This window comes from Lissotriton helveticus, chromosome 8 (genome assembly GCF_964261635.1).
Source record: "Lissotriton helveticus chromosome 8, aLisHel1.1, whole genome shotgun sequence".
Taxonomy (NCBI): Eukaryota; Metazoa; Chordata; class Amphibia; order Caudata; family Salamandridae; genus Lissotriton; species Lissotriton helveticus.
The window spans coordinates 912,422,530-912,441,267 of record NC_136069.1 but is presented as its reverse complement, the minus strand read 5'-3'; the positions used below and the strand labels follow the sequence as shown (position 1 = coordinate 912,441,267).

The window sequence follows — 18,738 nt, the reverse complement described above, 5'->3', positions numbered from 1 at the left end:
ATCATCCGGACCCAACACTAGGCGGCGATCTATGCATAAGATATGAATTTAGCAGCCCACATGCCTCGAACACTGGTTCTCAGAAAGCTAGGTGGCGCCAAAGGGTAGGGCAGCCTCCTCATTTGGCCAAAACATTCCCATATGTGCTCTCCGTCCTATGTGTAAAGCATGTGCTGTTTTTGGATTGTGTTACAGCTGTCGTGATAGGCCTCTTTCTCAAAATGTTGGATGCATTCCATGATCCCATGCCTTCGAAGGTCTTGCTTGTTACAACCACTAGATCCTCCCAACTCCCTGTATGTTTAAACATTCCTGTAGTGTTCTCATGTGTAGCCGTGTGTTTGAAATAAAATGAATGAAGGATGCCATAATCTCCAACAATGTTATGACTGTCTTCAGTGTCTGAACTTAAGACTTCTGGTAAGGCTCAATCTGTGTTAAGATTGCTTGACCTCTCCTTGCAGTCGGATAAGCAATTGCTTTGACTGTATCCAGTTCTATCCCCAGAGATGTCCCTTTGTCTCTGGTATTGGCGAGGACTTAGCCCAGTTTATGGTGAACCACAGACAGTGCAACAGTGTGATCCCTCTTGTGAAGATTTGTTGGCACTGGTGGTAGTTGTCTGCTTTTACCAACAAATTATCCTGGTAAGGTTACACATGAATATTGTTTTCCCAGAGAGTGTTTTTGTGAACACTATTTGGGTGGATTTCATGCCAAAAGACAGCTCTTTGAATTGGCAATGACCACCTAGTATCAAACACCTTAGATAATGTCTCGGAGAATGGTGTACAGGAATGTGAAGTAGGCATAAAGATCTGCTGTTGCTATATAAGCCCTCCTTCCAATAATGGAGTAACATTCTGCAATGTTATTTGGAATCTATGTGTTTTTATATACCTGTTTGAGAACCTCAGATCTAGATTCAATCTCATAGTCAAGTCCCGATGGAGACCAAAAAGTAGACTGAATACACATCTGTGTTTCTTTCCTTCATCTGGAACTTTTCTATTGCTTCTTAGTTGGTACTTTTAGTCGCCCTGATGGCTTGTTTGGTGGTGTGCGTAGGAGGTCTATACAATAGAAATCATTGACAATATATTCAACCCACTTGTTGGCGGTGATAGACACCATTTGAACTAGGAAGGCCTATTTGCTCCCACCACAGGTGTTTTGTGTTTAGGTGGGTGGTGAGCGATGCATGTTATTTTAAAAGACCTGGAGGCAGATTCCTTGGAGTTTCAGCCCAGTGGTTTCCCTATTTCTCTTTAGAAGGGCACTTGCTTTGATTGTTGTTTCTGCCATTATGAGTATGTAAAGAACTGGTCACCCCACCCCCATCTGTCCTTGGATTTGTGTTCTACAGAAATATCTACCTTGACCTCCTCTATCTGTGGGCAATCCACTCTTAAAGGATGGTCTATAGGTCTGTAAAGTCCCCATGGCTCTCTGCTTTCATCTGCCTTCTTCATAGCCTAAAGGAAGTGTTTCAACTCTGGGCCAGATAGATGTCCTCCTGCAAGTGGCATATCAATGATGTTCAACTGGACTTCTGGTTCGAATGCACGTAAGGGCAGCCATGCATGCCTTGTAAACACTGTGCTAGTTGCCACTAGGCAACTAGTTGTTTCAGCTGTGCCCCAACAGACATACAGTCTATAGGGAGGCAAAACATGCAGACTGGGTTTTCGTCATTGAGGGAACACTTACAATGGCAGTTCGGACAGAATTGAAAGATTGTGCTCATGCAACAATACATTTTTCTTCATGGTTGTAAGGCGCCGCATTAGCGACTGAATGTGATGACCATAAAGCTCTGTATGTAGTAGGTCACCCTCCAGTGCTTAAAACTTAACACCCCCCTGCAGCCACAACATCTCACGCACAGTACACCAGTTGTGGATTAAGATTTGTATGGCATTTGAAAGATGCGGGGGGATACCCTTGCCCTTTGCAATTCAGGAAGCTGCTTAAGACTACTCTCTTCTCCTGCTGATTCAGGCTGCAGATGCATTTTATCTGTGCTCCTCGTCCAAAGCGCAGAGATACTCCTTTGGGAGTCGATTCTGGCGCTATACAAACAAATGAAAGAAAAAGAAAAGAAAGCTGCTGAAGTCCAGCCTTATGCTGTTCGTGAATTGTTTGTCTGACAAGCGTTGTGATGAAACGTTAGCATATGTTGACTCCCTTAACTTGAGCATTAGGCATCTACTTTTGCAGCTGATCAGGAGTAGGCAAGCGAGCCTGTGTTGTTTCAGCAGCCAAATAGAAACTAAGGAAGGCCCTTTCTAACACACCAAAAGACTAAGTCGCAGTACGAGAGGCCTGCAAGACTTACAAAATCATTCTGAATTCTAGGAAGAAAGAGTTGTGCAAGAGGGATTGGAATCTCTTGGAAAGTACGTTGATCTCTAGGAATAGTAAGATCTTCTGGGACAAAGTCAACAAGCTTAAACAAAGGGAATCTCCACCTAACCCCCTTTTTGAACTGCAGTGTTACAATCACAAACTGGGTCATGCACTTTAGTGCAATTTATCATCTGGTATTAGACGGGTGCTTTAAAGAAGAGTTGAGGGGGAAATTATTCCATTCACCAGCTTTGTCTTTCTCTTTGCAGGAGGTCATAATAGCTATTAGGAAAAGCCTGAATGGTAAAGTCTCAGGCCGGATGAGGTCCCCCATGGATTTATTCAAGTGCAACGTTGATCTCTGGGTGCCCTTGATAACTAATGTGTTCAATAATTCTTTAAGCAGTAAGATTACTACTTCCTGTTCCCTCTGCACAATAGTAGCCACTCTCAAAAAGATCAAACGTCTCAAAGAGGTTACTGAAAGATCTCCCACACGGACAGTACGGTTAAGGTAACTGGGCGGGTAATATTTAATTGCTTGAAGTTGTGGGCAAACTCTAATAAGATCTTGTGTCCCTTTCAATTCGGATTCCAATAGGGTCTGGGTACAGTGGAACAGTGCTTAAACCTGAACTTTATCGTCAGCAAATACACAATAGCTAAGCACTGTACCTGGCCTTTCTGGATTTGTCAACAGCATTTGATTCTGTTACTAGATCCAAACTGTGGCTGAAGTTGCTGGACCTAGGGGGGGGAGGTGTCATTGTTTAACTGTGGGGAGAGGAATTGGCTTAACGGCTAGGGCGCTCGACCTCGGACCTGGAGAACTGGGTTCGAGTCTCGGTAACGACGCCAAAACCTCCTGTGATTCTGGGCAAATCACTTAATCCCCCCGTGCCTAAAAATAAATGTGTGTCCTCATGTAATGTAACATGTAACGTAACTGGTGCTATGTAAAGCGCTCTGATACCCGATTCGGTTCGGGTCTAGTTCGCGCTATATAAAACTCTGCAAAAAAAAAAAACTTTCTGCACACATTACATGATAACCTGGAAGCTAAGGTCTGGGTTGGCCTATAATGGGAATTGTCGGACTCCTTCACTGTAGCTCGTGGGGTGCGCCAAGGGTGTATTTTGGCCCCCTTGCTCTTTATTTTCTATATTAATAATTTGTGTCCCATCTTGGTTAAGCCACTAGCATTATCCTGAGGATTTCCCAAGTTCCTGTGCCAGCGCTGCTTCAAGCAGACAACGTGGTACTTATGGCACAACCGCCAGGGGATCTTTGTCTGCTGGTGGATTCTTTTACATCCTTTATGAGTGAATTAGATCGGTCTACAAACTATGGGAACTCGTCCAAAATGGATTGTGGACCAGGGAAGAAAAATATATCCACCCTAAGGTTGAAGGGACAAAAACTGGGGTCTGTGAATTATTTTAATTGTGTGGGGGTTGTCTTTAGTTGTTCTGTCTCCTGGCAACCGCAGATTAATCACTTTTGACTTAAGATCAGTAGGACAGCAGATTCTCTGTTAAATCTACCCCCGGCAGGAGGTAGGGGGACAGTTTCCCCCCTATTTGAACATCTAGAACTCAGTGCACATCAGCAGCACTTCATGGAGCTGAGATATGGGGCTATCAGGATGTCACCACATTGTAGACAGAGGAAAATCGTATCTGTAGGCAGCTCTTGTGTTTACCACCCACAAGCTCTCATTTTATCATGCACTCAGCGCGCAACCTCCAGTATATTTCTAATAAATTTAAGCTAGCGCCTGTTTTATGGCTCAGCGTGTGGTCCAGCAACAAGGCTAGTCGGAACGTTGACATTATCTCAGACTGCCTCAATTTGGATAAGGGGTTCTCAATCCCCTGGCTGAATTATTTACAAAAAACTTTAAAGCACTAAACCTACAGGTCTTTTTCAGTGCATCCGCACTTTAAAAAGGTGAAAAGTTGATGGTAAAGTGCCATTTCCTAGAGTCGTCACTTCCAGAAGCTACAAAGTGATTCTAGTAAAAGCTATATCAGGGAGTATCTTATCCTTTCTGCACTTGAGGAGCCAGCGCATTATTTTGCAATCCTGCTCTCTCACTGGGGGAGATCATTACGGTGTCATTTTTTAGGGCAGGCACAGTGGTGTGACTCGTGCAATTTCCAGGCACGGATGGCTCTTCAGGGTCATTGGTACCAGCAAGTCCTACCGATGGATTATCTGAACAGACTATAATGCAATTATGTTTGATGTCAATTCTATTAAATGCATTTTATCTTATTTATTAAGCCAATTTTAAAATTATTAAGCCTTCGCAAGTGCACTGGTAATTTGTTTTGCCTACAATTGTTAAATGGCCCTGAGTTCTGTTACAGTGTCTGCTCATTTCTTAAAACAGCATTAAGGTGCAGAAAGTCGATGGATGGCTAAGAGTGGCAATCTGTTATAGTATTTATTGGACTCACTGCTCTCCTTTTAACTGTTGACTGTTTATTTTAATGCGATCTTATGTGATTGCATTATATTAAGTTTTTATTTATTGATCTTTTATGGCCATTTTCTTGTGCCGAATAACGAATTTCGAGCTGAACTAATAAAAATGGTCAATGAGATAACATGGGAAAATTGTTAGTCAAATTATCTTGATTACGTTTTATGAATTATATAATACAAATCACAAGGTAAGACTGTCTTCCAGTCAATTAACTTACACACAGCGTCTAACAGAAACTGTTGAATTGTTTGGGAACTGAGGGTCAGGAGAAGCAAGGCAATGTACTTGAATTGTCAATCAAAGATGAGGGATCAAAATTAGTTTGAGATAGGTCTCAAGAAGTTAAACTTGCATTAATTATCTTGAGTAAGTACTATTAATAAACGTTTCTACTTTGCGAAAAGGGTTCACAGGGAGAATGAAAGTGCAGAGAAGTATGTAACAGTCTTGGGGAAGTTGGCCAACAGTTCTAGGTTTGGTGTCTTGATTGATGAACATTTAAAAGACCAAATGTTTCAAAATTGAAGGAGTGAGAAAAAAAGAAAGAGTACATATGGTTTAAGGATGAGCTGCCTCAAAGTGATAGCTAAGAGGGTGGAGCACATGCATAAGTGAGCCTGTGAGAGTGGAGAATATCTCAACTAAAAACTTATCGCCGCAACTGGGAGAGGGGAAAAAAAGGAAAAGGACAAGAAAATGATAGACAAAACTTTTACAGGCCAATGTTTCGAATGTGGGAAATTGGGCCATATAACGAACAACAAAAGTTGTTCAGAGATCAGGGCTATAAGCAATGGGTGTGGAAAGGTGTCATTTTGTACGCTGTCGAAGAAGTGGTAAGGTGCCACAGCTAGTAAAACCGTAACGGCAGTCTGCAACAAAATTGTGTTATAGTTGGTGTGTAAGGCGAGTAAATACCATCTGCTATTGAAAAAATTGATGGTCTAGATCTGTGTATGGTGTTTGATTCGGGTTAATTTCAGAGCAAATGTAAACAAAGAACCTGAAGGATAAATGCAGTCTTAGGAGAATGGATATCAGCCCAGGAGGATGAGTTGGGGGAGGGTGGGGGGGGATAACGGGTGGGGCAATAAAATGTTAGGCTATTTTGAGGCGAATGTGTTGTTTCATGGAAGGGCCATCATGGGAAAGGTGAACGTCTCAGTCTCAAGTCACTGCTCATTGAGTTGGCCTCACCAAAAACAGTTAGGTGTTTTCTTGAATCCTAACAAAGAACCACAAGTTCAGATGAGAGAAGAATCTAGAAAATGTATAATTGTAAAGGGAATGTACACATTTGGAGTACAAGTTTCCTAGTGTTTGTAAAGAAATTGGAAAGCTTGAAGCAATATTTTCACATCATTTGCCTTAAAGACCTAGTCAGACCAGTTTCATGAAGCAGTCAAGGATGAATTAACTAGGTAGCATGAAAATGAGGTTATTGTTCCCCACTGTGGCTACGAAATGGTTGGTGCCCATCGCTGTGGTGAACAGACCCTCTAGGGAAATCAGGCTGTGTGCTGACTTCCTGGCCCTTAACTAGGAGACAGTCATTGATAAGTTTACACTTTTATGTATATCCAAGCATTTGTCTGTGGTGGGCGTGGCTAGGTTTTTGTTTACTACTTTGGATCTAATCTCTGTTTATCATCTGGGAAGACTGGAAGAAAGTTGTCAGGAAAACACTTTTTTATAACATCATTTGGATTGTTCACATTTTTGCGCATTCCATTTTGGCTTGTGAAAGCGGCCTCAGTGTTTCAGCGAGCTTGGTCATCTTTGTCAGGAGACTGTGGAGGGGTCATTTACCTATTTATAGTCTGGTCTTTCAGAGGACATGTAAGGAGTACAACATGAGAATTGAAGAGGTTCAATAAGAAGTTTCAGAAGCATGGATTGACCCCGAGAGTTAATAAATGTGATTTTGGTAAAGTGAAGAATGTATATCTAGACCAAATGATTAGTTGCACTGGTGTCGGGCCAAAAAGGTATTTGTTTGACATCATTATTCACAATGAACAGAATAAAGATAAAATTCTCTTTTCTGCAATGATCAAATTTGTTAGCAGTTTGATGGAAAAAATGGTAGATAAAACTCAGACTAAGTGCACATCTCCTGAGGAAAAGTGTTGAATTAGGTTTATGTGATTTGCAGCGCGCACAGATACTCTTAAGAGTGTCCCGGCGTGAACCTTGTGGAAGGCAGAAACAAACTGCGCGATAAAGAGAAAAGTCTTAAGTCTTTTCCTGAAAAGCCTGGGATCCTAAACGCCGCAGAGGTCAAAGGGAAGAAGGATCCAGGCTGAAGCTGCCCTGAAAGCCAGAGAGTTCCCTCCAACTCTCTTAAGGCAAAATCTCGGAACGTGGGTGAGAAGCTGCGTGGCTGAACGCAGCTGCCTGGTGGGAAAATAGAACCTGAAACGTTTCCTCAGGTAAGTAGGACCGTGTCCACTGAGAGGTGAATGTGCCGAGACTAGGGATTTAAACTTTACTCTCTCCATCACAGGATAACAAAGACTAAGAAAGGAATTTGAAAAGGACCTTAAGCAACAGTTATCTCGGCAGATTGTGTTGCAGAAAGACAGTGCTTTGTCACTTCGGTTGCTAGTTCAAAAGGACCAGGCACAGTGCGTGTTCAGAGGACTGACTGCTTAAAAATACTATTCCGTTTGCCTATCTGGCATTGAGAAGGGTAGAATTTAATTATTCAGTCATTGAAAGAGAGGCGCTAGCAATACACTGGGCTGTTAAAGTGAGGAATTGTGAGTGGGATAGGTTTTCACCGTATGAAAGAATCAAAAGCCATTGAGGGAAATTTCTAAAAAGAAAGGACCTGATACAGATGGCATGCAAACAGCTTTGGGTCACTGGTTTGCAAGAGTACACCTTTTGTGCACAATTTCTACCAGGAAACCAAAACGTTGCAGCCGATTAGTTCTCCTGAATGGTGAAAAGGGATCCCTGTGAAGGTGTTCTGGATGAGCAGATGTCGGAAGAGATAAAAGTGTATAAGGTCACAAGAGGAACGGACACAGGAAGTAATTGAAGATGATTTCTCAGAAGGTGCCTCGCAATGTTATGGATAATTCATGATCACGTCTCAGAAAATGAAAGTTTATTGTTCAGGTACATGAGACTGATTCCATCAAAGTCACTCAAGAACAGGATCATCAGCTAGGCTCACAAGGGTCATCTTGGGATCATGAAAACCAAGGAGCAATTGCGTCTTAATTATGTGTGGCCTGGTTTACATTTAGAGGTTGAGCGTTGCATCAGTGACACAATACGCAAGGCATGCACTCCATCAATGTGCTGTAGGAAATAGCAGTCAGCGCCATGGAAGGAGATTGCTTTGGATCTTGTGGGTCTTTTACCTGGACAAGTAGTTGCACATTACATTTTTGTTCTAGTGGATATGTTTTCACATTGGCCGGAATTAATGTGGGGGATTCACATGAGTCCTTATAGTGTTATGTCTTTGCTGCAAAAGGTTTTCTACAGGGAAGGTTTTCCTGAAACAGAACTAACCGATACCATGTGCAGCTTTGCTCCAGAGAGTTAAAGGCATATTTTGTTGAAAGTGTTATTAAGCATATGTGGTAGCATTCCAAATCCAGTGGAATGATTGACTGGCACATTGAAGGAAGGTATACAGTTAGCACAGCCCTCGCATTTAAATTGGAAGGAATTACTCAAAAGGATCGAGTCATACAATCTCTAGTCTCAACAGACCACTGGCAAGACCCCTTTCTAGCTGTTCAGGGAACAGAAACCTCATTTTAAATTAGTCCCATAACGGATGGGGTGGCTCAAAGGTTGTGTAAGGATGTCTCCTGATGGTACTTGGAAGACAGAAGGTTGAGACTCGAGAACAAACATAGAAAAGCTGCATGTTAATGTAGGGTTAACATGTGGGACTGGGTGCATACTAATGTGCCAAGTTGATGTGAGAATTGTTTTTAATTCAAGAAACTTTTCAAGGCGATAAGCTGTTTAAGAATGCCAATATCTTCGGGTCGAGTCCGAGCTATATAAAACTAAAAAAAAAAAAATGTATATGGAATCTAAATCAGAGGTCAGTATGTAAGGAGGGGGGAGCGTGTTGGAGGGATGTACAGACGAATGGAAAGCATGACGTGATCTTAGGATGGGTTATTTGGTCCGGGAAGAAAGAGCTTCACGCATACCTAAATATTTGCAGCATTATGTACAGTGATGGCCATCAGTGATTATGCGGTCCTAGTTGATATTTCCCAAGTTATTTTATTCTCAGTTTCGCGACTTGTATACTTTTCTTGTTGTACACTATTATTTTACGACTTTTTTGTGTAGGGGAGATATGTGGGGTAGTGCCTGAGGTCTGCTTCTCCACTCTATGCACTTGCCAGGCACCTTCCAGGGTTCTGTAGTAATGATCTGGAATGTTAGGATTTATATGGTGAGATTCTGTTCAGGCAGTTGGTCAGGCACTGCTTGTGCCTGAGGGGTGTACCATAAAACCTCCAGCTTACCAAATCTATGTGTGTGTGGTTTGTCATCAACATCATGCCTTGCTTCCCTGCCATTGTGGTCCATGTGGATGACTCATCTATTTCCAATCAAATCAGCTTGACTAATTTCCTCTTACACAGTAAAAAGGATCCTTTGTTTAACTGAATTTTTAATCATGCATTAAGTGACAAAAACATAAAGTTGCTCCTTTGCTTTCTACATAATTGTAATAAAGAAATTCATGGCAGTATGCCCTTTTATTCTCAGTGTGATTTTAAGGTACTATTCACAGGTCTTAAATCTACTGAAGGTTTAATTGTGGTACCAGTAGCTCGCTATTCTTGTACAGCAAAACTTCAATTTAATTTTTGGCAGAATTAAGAGCCTCCTTATTAAAGTGGTCCTACAGCTGACACTGGTGCCCTCCTGCAGTGGGATTACTGGAATCACTCGCTTGTACATATACATTTCAGTATGCATTTTTACTCCCACCATCACTCAAAGAAAGTAACCACCCGAGCGTCTTTAATTAAGAAATTGAATGTATCTTCCGCTTACTGAAGTTTGCATTTTGCAGTCTATAAATCACAAGACATATGCAGGCTGATGAAACTGCATCGTAATACAAAGTAAAGGTCCAGCAGGACATTATTGTGCCCACACATTACTAAGTTAGTAGTACTAAAACATTCAGAAACATAAATGGGTTAGTCTTCATAAGAGATATAGTAGAAAAAAATACAAAAGGGGGATTAGGTGAATCTACTCAAGAATGTCACAGTGCATAGAGGTTTTTACTTAGCCACTTTAGAAATTGAACTGTAACAATAAATTAACAGGAAAACGCTTACCACTGGTCTTAAACGTAAAAAGGCTTGCAGATAACGGGCCCCTGAAAAACAAATCATATGTTACTGAGGTGCAGTCATGCTTTATCGTAAGAGTGACTTGTAGGCGGGAAACATCCTTTACGACGCAACTTTTACCACGCAGTGCCTTTACAACGCAGGTTTTTCAAAGCAAGTCATTACAACGAATTGAGCTGGGGGGCGCTCTAGGATAGGTAATAGTTTAATTTACTATCCAACACCTTCCCTACTATCCACGGGGACTGGAGTTGGAATAGTAAATTAAACTATTCACTATCCAGCACCCCACAACGCAAGTCGTTGTAACGACTTGCGTTGAAAAACCTGCGTTGTAAAGGCATGCGTAGTAAAAGCATGCGTTGTAACAACGTACATCCCTTGTAGGCCCTAGGGAAGCTGAACTCATGCCAACATTAGCACCCTTGTTTGGAGGGTAAAATATTTAACAGTCCCATTACGTTATTTATGATGCATTTGCACTAAAGCTGCCTTTTGGAAGCATACAGTGTGATTCAGAACTGTAATTAATAGAACATGCTATTTTTGCATATAGGGGATGCGACGGGGGGGGGGGGCTAATTACTAATGATCAATGCCACTAAATTGACACAGCTCTCAAGGTTTTCATATCACAAGCTTGATGATCAGTTGCATTAGGACTAAAGATAGGAGCTCCACTTACACTCTCGATGTGACATTGTTAGCCAGAGAACTTTCGTAGTATGGGATACCTTTACTGACCACAACACTGATTTGGCCACCAAGCACATTGGATACGACTCCAGCATGCACACCGGCCATGCACAGCGACGAGGACTAGAAAACAAAAATAAGTTGCCCGGTCACTGCTAGGTTCCATCTTGCCGAAGCATGAAATAAACGTAAAATCTAAATAAATAAACAAAGAAATGAAGAGGGAAGAGTGAGGGATAGGTGGGGGAAAAGCACAAAGGGCATTCCAGCTATATCATTAAGATCACCAGATGATCGAGGATCTTACTCATTAGAACAATCATTATTTCAGTTTTGAAACCTTTATTAGACTCATGAAACGAGTTACACATCTTCCTTTGCTTGAGCTTTACCCCTGAATTCCTCATACCCTAAAAGCTATTTGTCTCAATTTTTAGTGATAGTTTTGCTAACAAAGGTTGTCCAAAACAATTTTCAGATTGAAAATATTCAGCTTCTGCACTTTATTAAGACTTAACAATTTGGGGAAGGCCCCTGTTACAAAGACTTTTGAATTTAGGGCAATGGGTCCTAATTTTGCACTGCTTCTTGTTTTTCAGCCCATCTACTGGTTCAAACAGCACACGCTTATCCACCTTCATAGGTATATTTGTTACATAATCTAGCCTTTCTTATATCGGCCCATGCCATGTCCCTCGAATGTCGCCATTACCTCTCAACAGGTTATCATTTAACCCTGTTAAAAAAATGAGAACCTTTTGGTATGCTGTGATTTAAGATACTTAACTGGAGTGGTGTGTGCCTGAAAGCTTTCTAGATCAGTCTATTGCTCCCACATCGAACATTTTGACACATCTGTATTTGGAGTTCTATGGAAATAGTCGTCAAATTAGTCAAATTAGTCTCCAGTGGCTCCTAATGTGTGCTTCTAGGCTATTTTTGTGGGGAACGTACCCTCTGTCACCTTTTAAAGATCAGGATAATGAAATCCCTTAACTAAATCAAAGAACTGCAGGCTTGGGGTTTTCAACCCATAGCAATGGCAGATAGAACCACTAAAAAGGGGAGAGCCATGTTGCTGCCTATGAAATCCTCAAACCCGCCCTCCCACTGTTGTTCGTTTTACCCTTCACACACGCTTTGCCCCCCCACAACATCTCGCATCCAGTGCTTATCTATTGTTACCCCATTCCACTCAGGTTTTCTTTTATAGCCTGCTTCCAGTGCTACCTCGCTCCACCGCGATGCCACCATTAATTGTTAGCTGTGTTTGTTGGCTCCATCTAGCAACCTCTCCTCTACTGTTTAACCACCCATCTCTCGCTCTGTTTTTTTTTAATCTTTATAGGAGGGTCCTGCAGCCGAAATCTGTTTCTTGGTTTCTTGGTTGCTCCAAATTGTAAAATTACTTACGCACACATTTTATTTTTAAACTACCCACTGTAAATGCCACTGCCAACTTGGATTAATACATTTTAAAAAACAAAATGACTGCTGTGTCAGGACACATGCAAGCACATATGGTGACCGATGTGAGGTAATAGATTATCACGGCCTGCAGCATCAACAAACAGCAATAACACAGCTAAAACAAGCAGTTAATTCACTTTGCTAATGCTGGTTATTTTTTTGGTCACTGGTTTGGGGGATATTAAAACCTAGGTGAACAAGGCAGTACGGTGATTGTGTGGCAATCACTCAAGAGGACGAACCTTTAATGAAGGAACTAACAGCGTTCTCAAATTTGACCTTACCCATGTATTTTAAATGTTATAGTGAGATATTACACAGCCCACTAAAACCATGTAAAGTCACACCCAAAGAAACTGAATCCTAGGCAGCTACGGCATATGAATTTATGCAAGTAGCATAACATACCTCCAGAGAGCAAGTGGATCCTCTTTACAGCTAATGTGGCGATAGCAGTACTGCCTGCATTATGGACCAATGTACTGCAAGTGCTAGCTCCCTTTTTTGTTTGAATCTATTTATTGCAGATAATTTGGAAGGGGTTTCACAAGATAGATAATGCTAAATGCACTTCACTTACATCTCTGTATCCATGAGGACTGGTACCAGAAATATCGCCAAAGGGAGTAAGACAACCAGCTGGGCAATATTTACTAAAAAGAAGTAAAAAAATAAATAAATGCCAATTTAAAACAGAAACCCAAACTGTCTTAAGGTATCATGTAAAAAGTAATACACATTTCCAACTTTGATATTACTATTTAATGTACAAATCTCTAATCTTGAAAAATATACCATCTTTCTGTGGAAACAAAGCGGTTCAGAGTCCAGTCACAACATACTTCAATGTGACAATTTGAATAATCAGTACCTTACACGATGACCCGAACTGAAAAAGGATATGCCAGGATATGCCAGACTCATTAATGAGACTCACCGCTAAATCATACCTCATAAAAGTTCAAATAAACGATTAAGCATAAAAAGAACTTGAGGAATAATTAAGAGGAAGGTCGTAAAAGTACTTCCACCAAATCAAAAGAAAAGCTGACGGTTCTGACAGCGGAGCCTCAACCATCTAGTTGCAGGATCGTGGCACAGAGTGGAGGGGAGTGTCGTAGAGGGGAGTGGAGCAGTACAGAGTGTGTTTGAGTGGAGAAAAGTGTTGTAGCGAGGAGTGGCGTAGTGGGGAGTGGAGCAGTGTTGTGTAGTCAAGTTTGGTGGCGTAGAGTGAGTGTGGTGGCGTGGCAGAGAGTGGAGTGGCAGAGAGTGGAGTGGCAGAGAGTGGAGTGGCAGAGAGTGGAGTGGCAGAGAGTGGAGTGGCAGAGAGTGGAGTGGCAGAGAGTGGAGTGGCAGAGTGTGGAGACGAGCGGCGCGGGGTGTGGAGACGAGCGGCGCGGGGTGTGGAGACGAGCGGCGCGGGGTGTGGAGACGAGCGGCGCGGGGTGTGGAGACGAGCGGCGCGGGGTGTGGAGACGAGCGGCGCGGGGTGTGGAGACGAGCGGCGCGGGGTGTGGAGACGAGCGGCGCGGGGTGTGGAGACGAGCGGCGCGGGGTGTGGAGACGAGCGGCGCGGGGTGTGGAGACGAGCGGCGCGGGGTGTGGAGGCGAGCGGCGCAGAGAGTGGAGTGGCAGAGAGTGGAGTGGCAGAGAGTGGAGTGGCAGAGAGTGGAGTGGCAGAGAGTGGAGTGGCAGAGAGTGGAGTGGCAGAGAGTGGAGTGGCAGAGAGTGGAGTGGCAGAGAGTGGAGTGGCAGAGAGTGGAGACGAGCGGGGCAGAGTGGAGACGAGCGGGGCGGGGTGTGGAGACGAGCGGGGCGGGGTGTGGAGACGAGCGGGGCGGGGTGTGGAGACGAGCGGGGCGGGGTGTGGAGACGAGCGGGGCGGGGTGTGGAGACGAGCGGGGCGGGGTGTGGAGACGAGCGGGGCGGGGTGTGGAGACGAGCGGGGCGGGGTGTGGAGACGAGCGGGGCGGGGTGTGGAGACGAGCGGGGCGGGGTGTGGAGACGAGCGGCGCGGGGTGTGGAGACGAGCGGCGCGGGGTGTGGAGACGAGCGGCGCGGGGTGTGGAGACGAGCGGCGCGGGGTGTGGAGACGAGCGGCGCGGGGTGTGGAGACGAGCGGCGCGGGGTGTGGAGACGAGCGGCGCGGGGTGTGGAGACGAGCGGCGCGGGGTGTGGAGACGAGCGGCGCGGGGTGTGGAGACGAGCGGCGCGGGGTGTGGAGACGTGCGGCGCGGGGTGTGGAGACGAGCGGCGCAGAGTGGAGACGTGCGGCGCGGGGTGTGGAGACGAGCGGCGCAGAGTGGAGACGAGCGGCGCAGAGTGGAGACGAGCGGCGCAGAGTGGAGACGAGCGGCGCAGAGTGGAGACGAGCGGCGCAGAGTGGAGACGAGCGGCGCAGAGTGGAGACGAGCGGCGCAGAGTGGAGACGAGCGGCGCAGAGTGGAGACGAGCGGCGCAGAGTGGAGACGAGCGGCGCAGAGTGGAGACGAGCGGCGCAGAGTGGAGACGAGCGGCGCAGAGTGGAGACGAGCGGCGCAGAGTGGAGACGAGCGGCGCAGAGTGGAGACGAGCGGCGCAGAGTGGAGACGAGCGGCGCAGAGTGGAGACGAGCGGCGCAGAGTGGAGACGAGCGGCGCAGAGTGGAGACGAGCGGCGCAGTGTGGAGACGAGCGGCGCAGTGTGGAGACGAGCGGCGCAGTGTGGAGACGAGCGGCGCAGAGTGGAGACGAGCGGCGCAGAGTGGAGACGAGCGGCGCAGAGTGGAGACGGTAGAGCGGAGTGGAGGGCGGTAGAGCGGAGTGGAGGGCGGTAGAGCGGAGTGGAGGGCGGTAGAGCGGAGGGCGGTAGAGCCGAGCGGAGGGCGGTAGAGCCGAGCGGAGGGCGGTAGAGCGGAGCGGAGGGCGGTGGAGCGGAGGGCGGTAGAGCGGAGTGGAGGGCGGTAGAGCGGAGTGGAGGGCGGTAGAGCGGAGTGGAGGGCGGTAGAGCGGAGTGGAGGGCGGTAGAGCGGAGTGGAGGGCGGTAGAGCGGAGTGGAGGGCGGTAGAGCGGAGTGGAGGGCGGTAGAGCGGAGTGGAGGGTGGTAGAGCGGAGTGGAGGGCGGTAGAGCGGAGTGGAGGGCGGTAGAGCGGAGTGGAGGGCGGTAGACCGGAGTGGAGGGCGGTGGAGCGGAGTGGAGGGCGGTGGAGCGGAGTGGAGGGCGGTGGAGTGGAGGGCGGTAGAGCGGAGTGGAGGGCGGTAGAGCGGAGTGGAGGGCCGTAGACCGGAGTGGAGGGCCGTAGACCGGAGTGGAGGGCCGTAGACCGGAGTGGAGGGCCGTAGACCGGAGTGGAGGGCCGTAGACCGGAGTGGAGGGCCGTAGACCGGAGTGGAGGGCCGTAGAGTGGAGGGCGGTAGAGTGGAGGGCGGTAGAGTGGAGTGGAGGCCCGTAGAGTGGAGTGGAGGCCCGTGGAGGGCCGTAGAGTGGAGTGGAGTGGAGGGCTGTAGAGTGGAGTGTCGTGGAGCACCAGAGTGGCGTGGAGTAGAGTGTTATAGCATAGAGTGGCATGGGGTACAGTGTTATGTTGTATTGTGGAGTGACGTAGAATAGAGGGGCGCAAAGTGGAGTATAGTGTCCCAGACAAGAGTATAGTGTCGTATAGTGCAGTGCCACATATTGTAGTACCCAGAGTTTAGCAGAGTGAAATGGAGTAGCATGGAGTGGCATAGAGTGGAGTACAGAATCGTAGACTGGAGTGTCGTAGAGTGGAGCAGCATAACGTGGAGCACAATGGAGAGGTGTGGCATAGAGTGGAGTCGGATAGAGTAGAGTGGCCTGGAGCAGAGTGGCATGGCGTAGAGTGCAGTGGCTTGGAGTGGCATTGTGCAGCGTGAAGTAGGGTAGAGTGGTGTTGTGTGCACTGTGTGGAGGGGTCGTGTATAGTGGCCTACAGAGTAGAGTAAACTGGTGTAGAGTGCATTGTTGCAGAGTAGAGTGGTGCAGAGTGCAACGCAATAGAGTGCTGGAGCATAGAGAGGTACAGAGTAGAGTGGCATACAGTGGAGTAGCGTAGACTACTGTGGCGTACAGTGGTGTAGGGAACAGTGGCGTAGGGAACAATGGCATAGAGAGTAGAGGCATAGAGTTCAATGGTGTAGAGGTGAATAGAGTAGAGTAGCAGAATGATTTGGCGAGGAGTGCAGTAGTGTAAAGTATTGAGGAGCTGTATAGAGAGCAGTGGTTTTGAGCAGAGTGGTGTAGAATGCAGTGGTGTAGAATGCAGTGGTGTAGAGTGCAGTGACAGAGTACTGCGGAGAAGAGAAGAGTGGCACAGCATAGAGTGCAGTGGTGCAGTACATAGTGAGGTAGAGTGGAGTGGCACAGAGTAGAATAGAATGGTATACAGTGTAGTGGTGTAGAGTGGTTCTAAGTAGAGTGATGTGGTGCAGGGTAGAGTGCAGCGGCACAGAGTGCAGTAGTGCAGAGTGATGAAGTGTGCAGTGGAGCAGAGTGGAGTGGTACAGAGTAGAGGGCATTGGCATAGAGTCCAGAGTGCATTGGCGTGGAGTGCAATGGCGTAGAGTGCAATGGCGTAGAGTCCAGTGGCGCAGAGTTGGGTGTTGTAGAGTCCAGTGTTGTAGAGTGGAGTGGCCTATTGTGGAATGATGTAGAGTGCAGTGGCGTAGAGCTTTGTGGTGCACAGTAGAGTGGCATAGTGTGCATTGACATGAAGTAGAGGGGTGCAGAGTAGAGAGGAATACAGTGGAGTGGTGTAGAGTGGATGCAGTGGCATGGGGTGGCGTAGAGTGGCAGAGAATTGGCATAGAGTGGCATGGAGTAGGTTAGAATGGCATACAGTGTTGTGGTGTAAAGTGGAGTGCATTGGTGTAGAGTCTTGTACATTAGAGTGGCGTAGAGAGTAGTGGTACAGAGTAGAGGCGTGTAGAGTAAAGCGGCATAGAATGCAGCAGCGTACAATGTAGCAACACAGAATTAAGTGGAAGAGATTTGAAGGGTGCCGAGTAGAGTGGCATAGAGTGCAGTGGCTGAGCGCACAGTGGTGAAGAGTAGAGTGGCACAGAGTGCAGTGGCATAAAGTGCAGTGGCATAGAGTGGTGCAGAGTAGAGTGCAGGTGGTTGGAGTGTAGTGGCATAGAGTAGAGTGATGTAGAGTAGAATACAGAGGTGTAGATTGGAGTGCTGCAGAGTATAGTGGCGTAAAGCAAAGTAGAGTTCAGTAGAGTGGAGTAGAGTAGCGTTGCATCAAGTGAGTGGTGCAGAGTTCAGTGTTGCTGAGAAGGTTCGTAGAGTAGCGTGGCAGAGTACAGTGGTGTAGAGTACAGTAGTGCAGAATAGAATAGAGTGGCATAGAATAGAGTGGCATAGAATGCAGTGACAGACAAATGTTGTAGAGTGCAGTGTTTTAGAGTGGAGTGGCATAGCGTAGAGTGGAGTGGCATAGCGTAGATTGCAGTGTCACAGAGTAGAGCAAAGTGGCGCATAGTGGAGTAGTACGGGGAAGAGTGGAGTGGCATTGAGTAGAGTGGCGTAGAGTGCCGTAGCAAGTGCAGTGATGCAGAGCAGATTAAAGTGGCGTAGAGCACATTGGTATGGAGTGGTACAGTGTAGAGTGCAGTGGCGTTGAATGCAGCGGTGTACAAGGATGCAGAATAGAGTGATATAGAGTACGGTGGTGCAGAGCAGAGTGCAGTGGGTAAAGTGGAGTGATGCAGATTAGAGTGGCATAAAGTGTAGCGGTGGAGAGTGCAGTCGAGAAGAGTGGAGTGCATAGAGTGCAGTGGTGCAGAGAAGAGTGGCGGAGATTGCAATGCTGAAGAGTGGAGTAGGGTGCAGTAGTGTAGAGTGCAGTTGCAGAGTCGCACAGAGTACAGTGGTGCAGAGTAGAATAGAGTGCCGTGGAGTGCAATGACTTAGACTGAAATGGTATAGAGTGCGTTGTTTTTGAGTGGAGTGCACTGGTGTGGAGTGCAGAGGCATGAAGTGTAGGGGCATTGAGTGCGGTATTTTAGAGTAGAGTGGCGTGGAGTGCAGTGGTATAGAGCAGATTGGTATAGAGTAGAGTGGTATAGAGTGGAGTAGAGTGACATGGCTCATAATGGAGTGGTGTAACAGAGTGGGGTGGCGTAGAGTGGAATAGTGTGTTGTGGCGTAGAGTGAATTGTTTCAAAGTATAGTGAAGTGGCGTAGAGTGGTGAAGGGTGGATTAGAGTGGCGTAGAGTGCAGTGGCAGAGTGCAGTGGTGCAGAGTAGATAACAGTGGCGTAGAGCGGACTGGCGTGGAGTGAAAGCGTAGAGTGCAGAGTAGATGGCATAGAGTGCAGTGATGTAAAGTGATGTAGAGTGGTGTAGGGTGTAGAGTACAGTAGTGTGGAATAG

The 18,738-nt window shown here is 46.3% G+C and overlaps 1 protein-coding gene across 1 annotated transcript in view; it reads right to left on the bottom strand.

The window, feature by feature from the left end:
- The window catches only part of DCBLD2 (discoidin, CUB and LCCL domain containing 2), a 526,471-nt gene that overhangs the window by 248,819 nt on the left and 258,914 nt on the right, over positions 1 to 18,738 (bottom strand). Inside the window, exons 5-7 of the mRNA XM_078657730.1 lie at positions 12,944 to 13,016; positions 10,883 to 11,016; positions 10,183 to 10,223 (exon numbers count right to left, since the gene is read on the bottom strand). Of these exons, the coding sequence (XP_078513856.1) occupies positions 10,183 to 10,223; positions 10,883 to 11,016; positions 12,944 to 13,016 (248 nt within the window). The remainder of the gene's footprint in view (positions 1 to 10,182; positions 10,224 to 10,882; positions 11,017 to 12,943; positions 13,017 to 18,738) is intronic.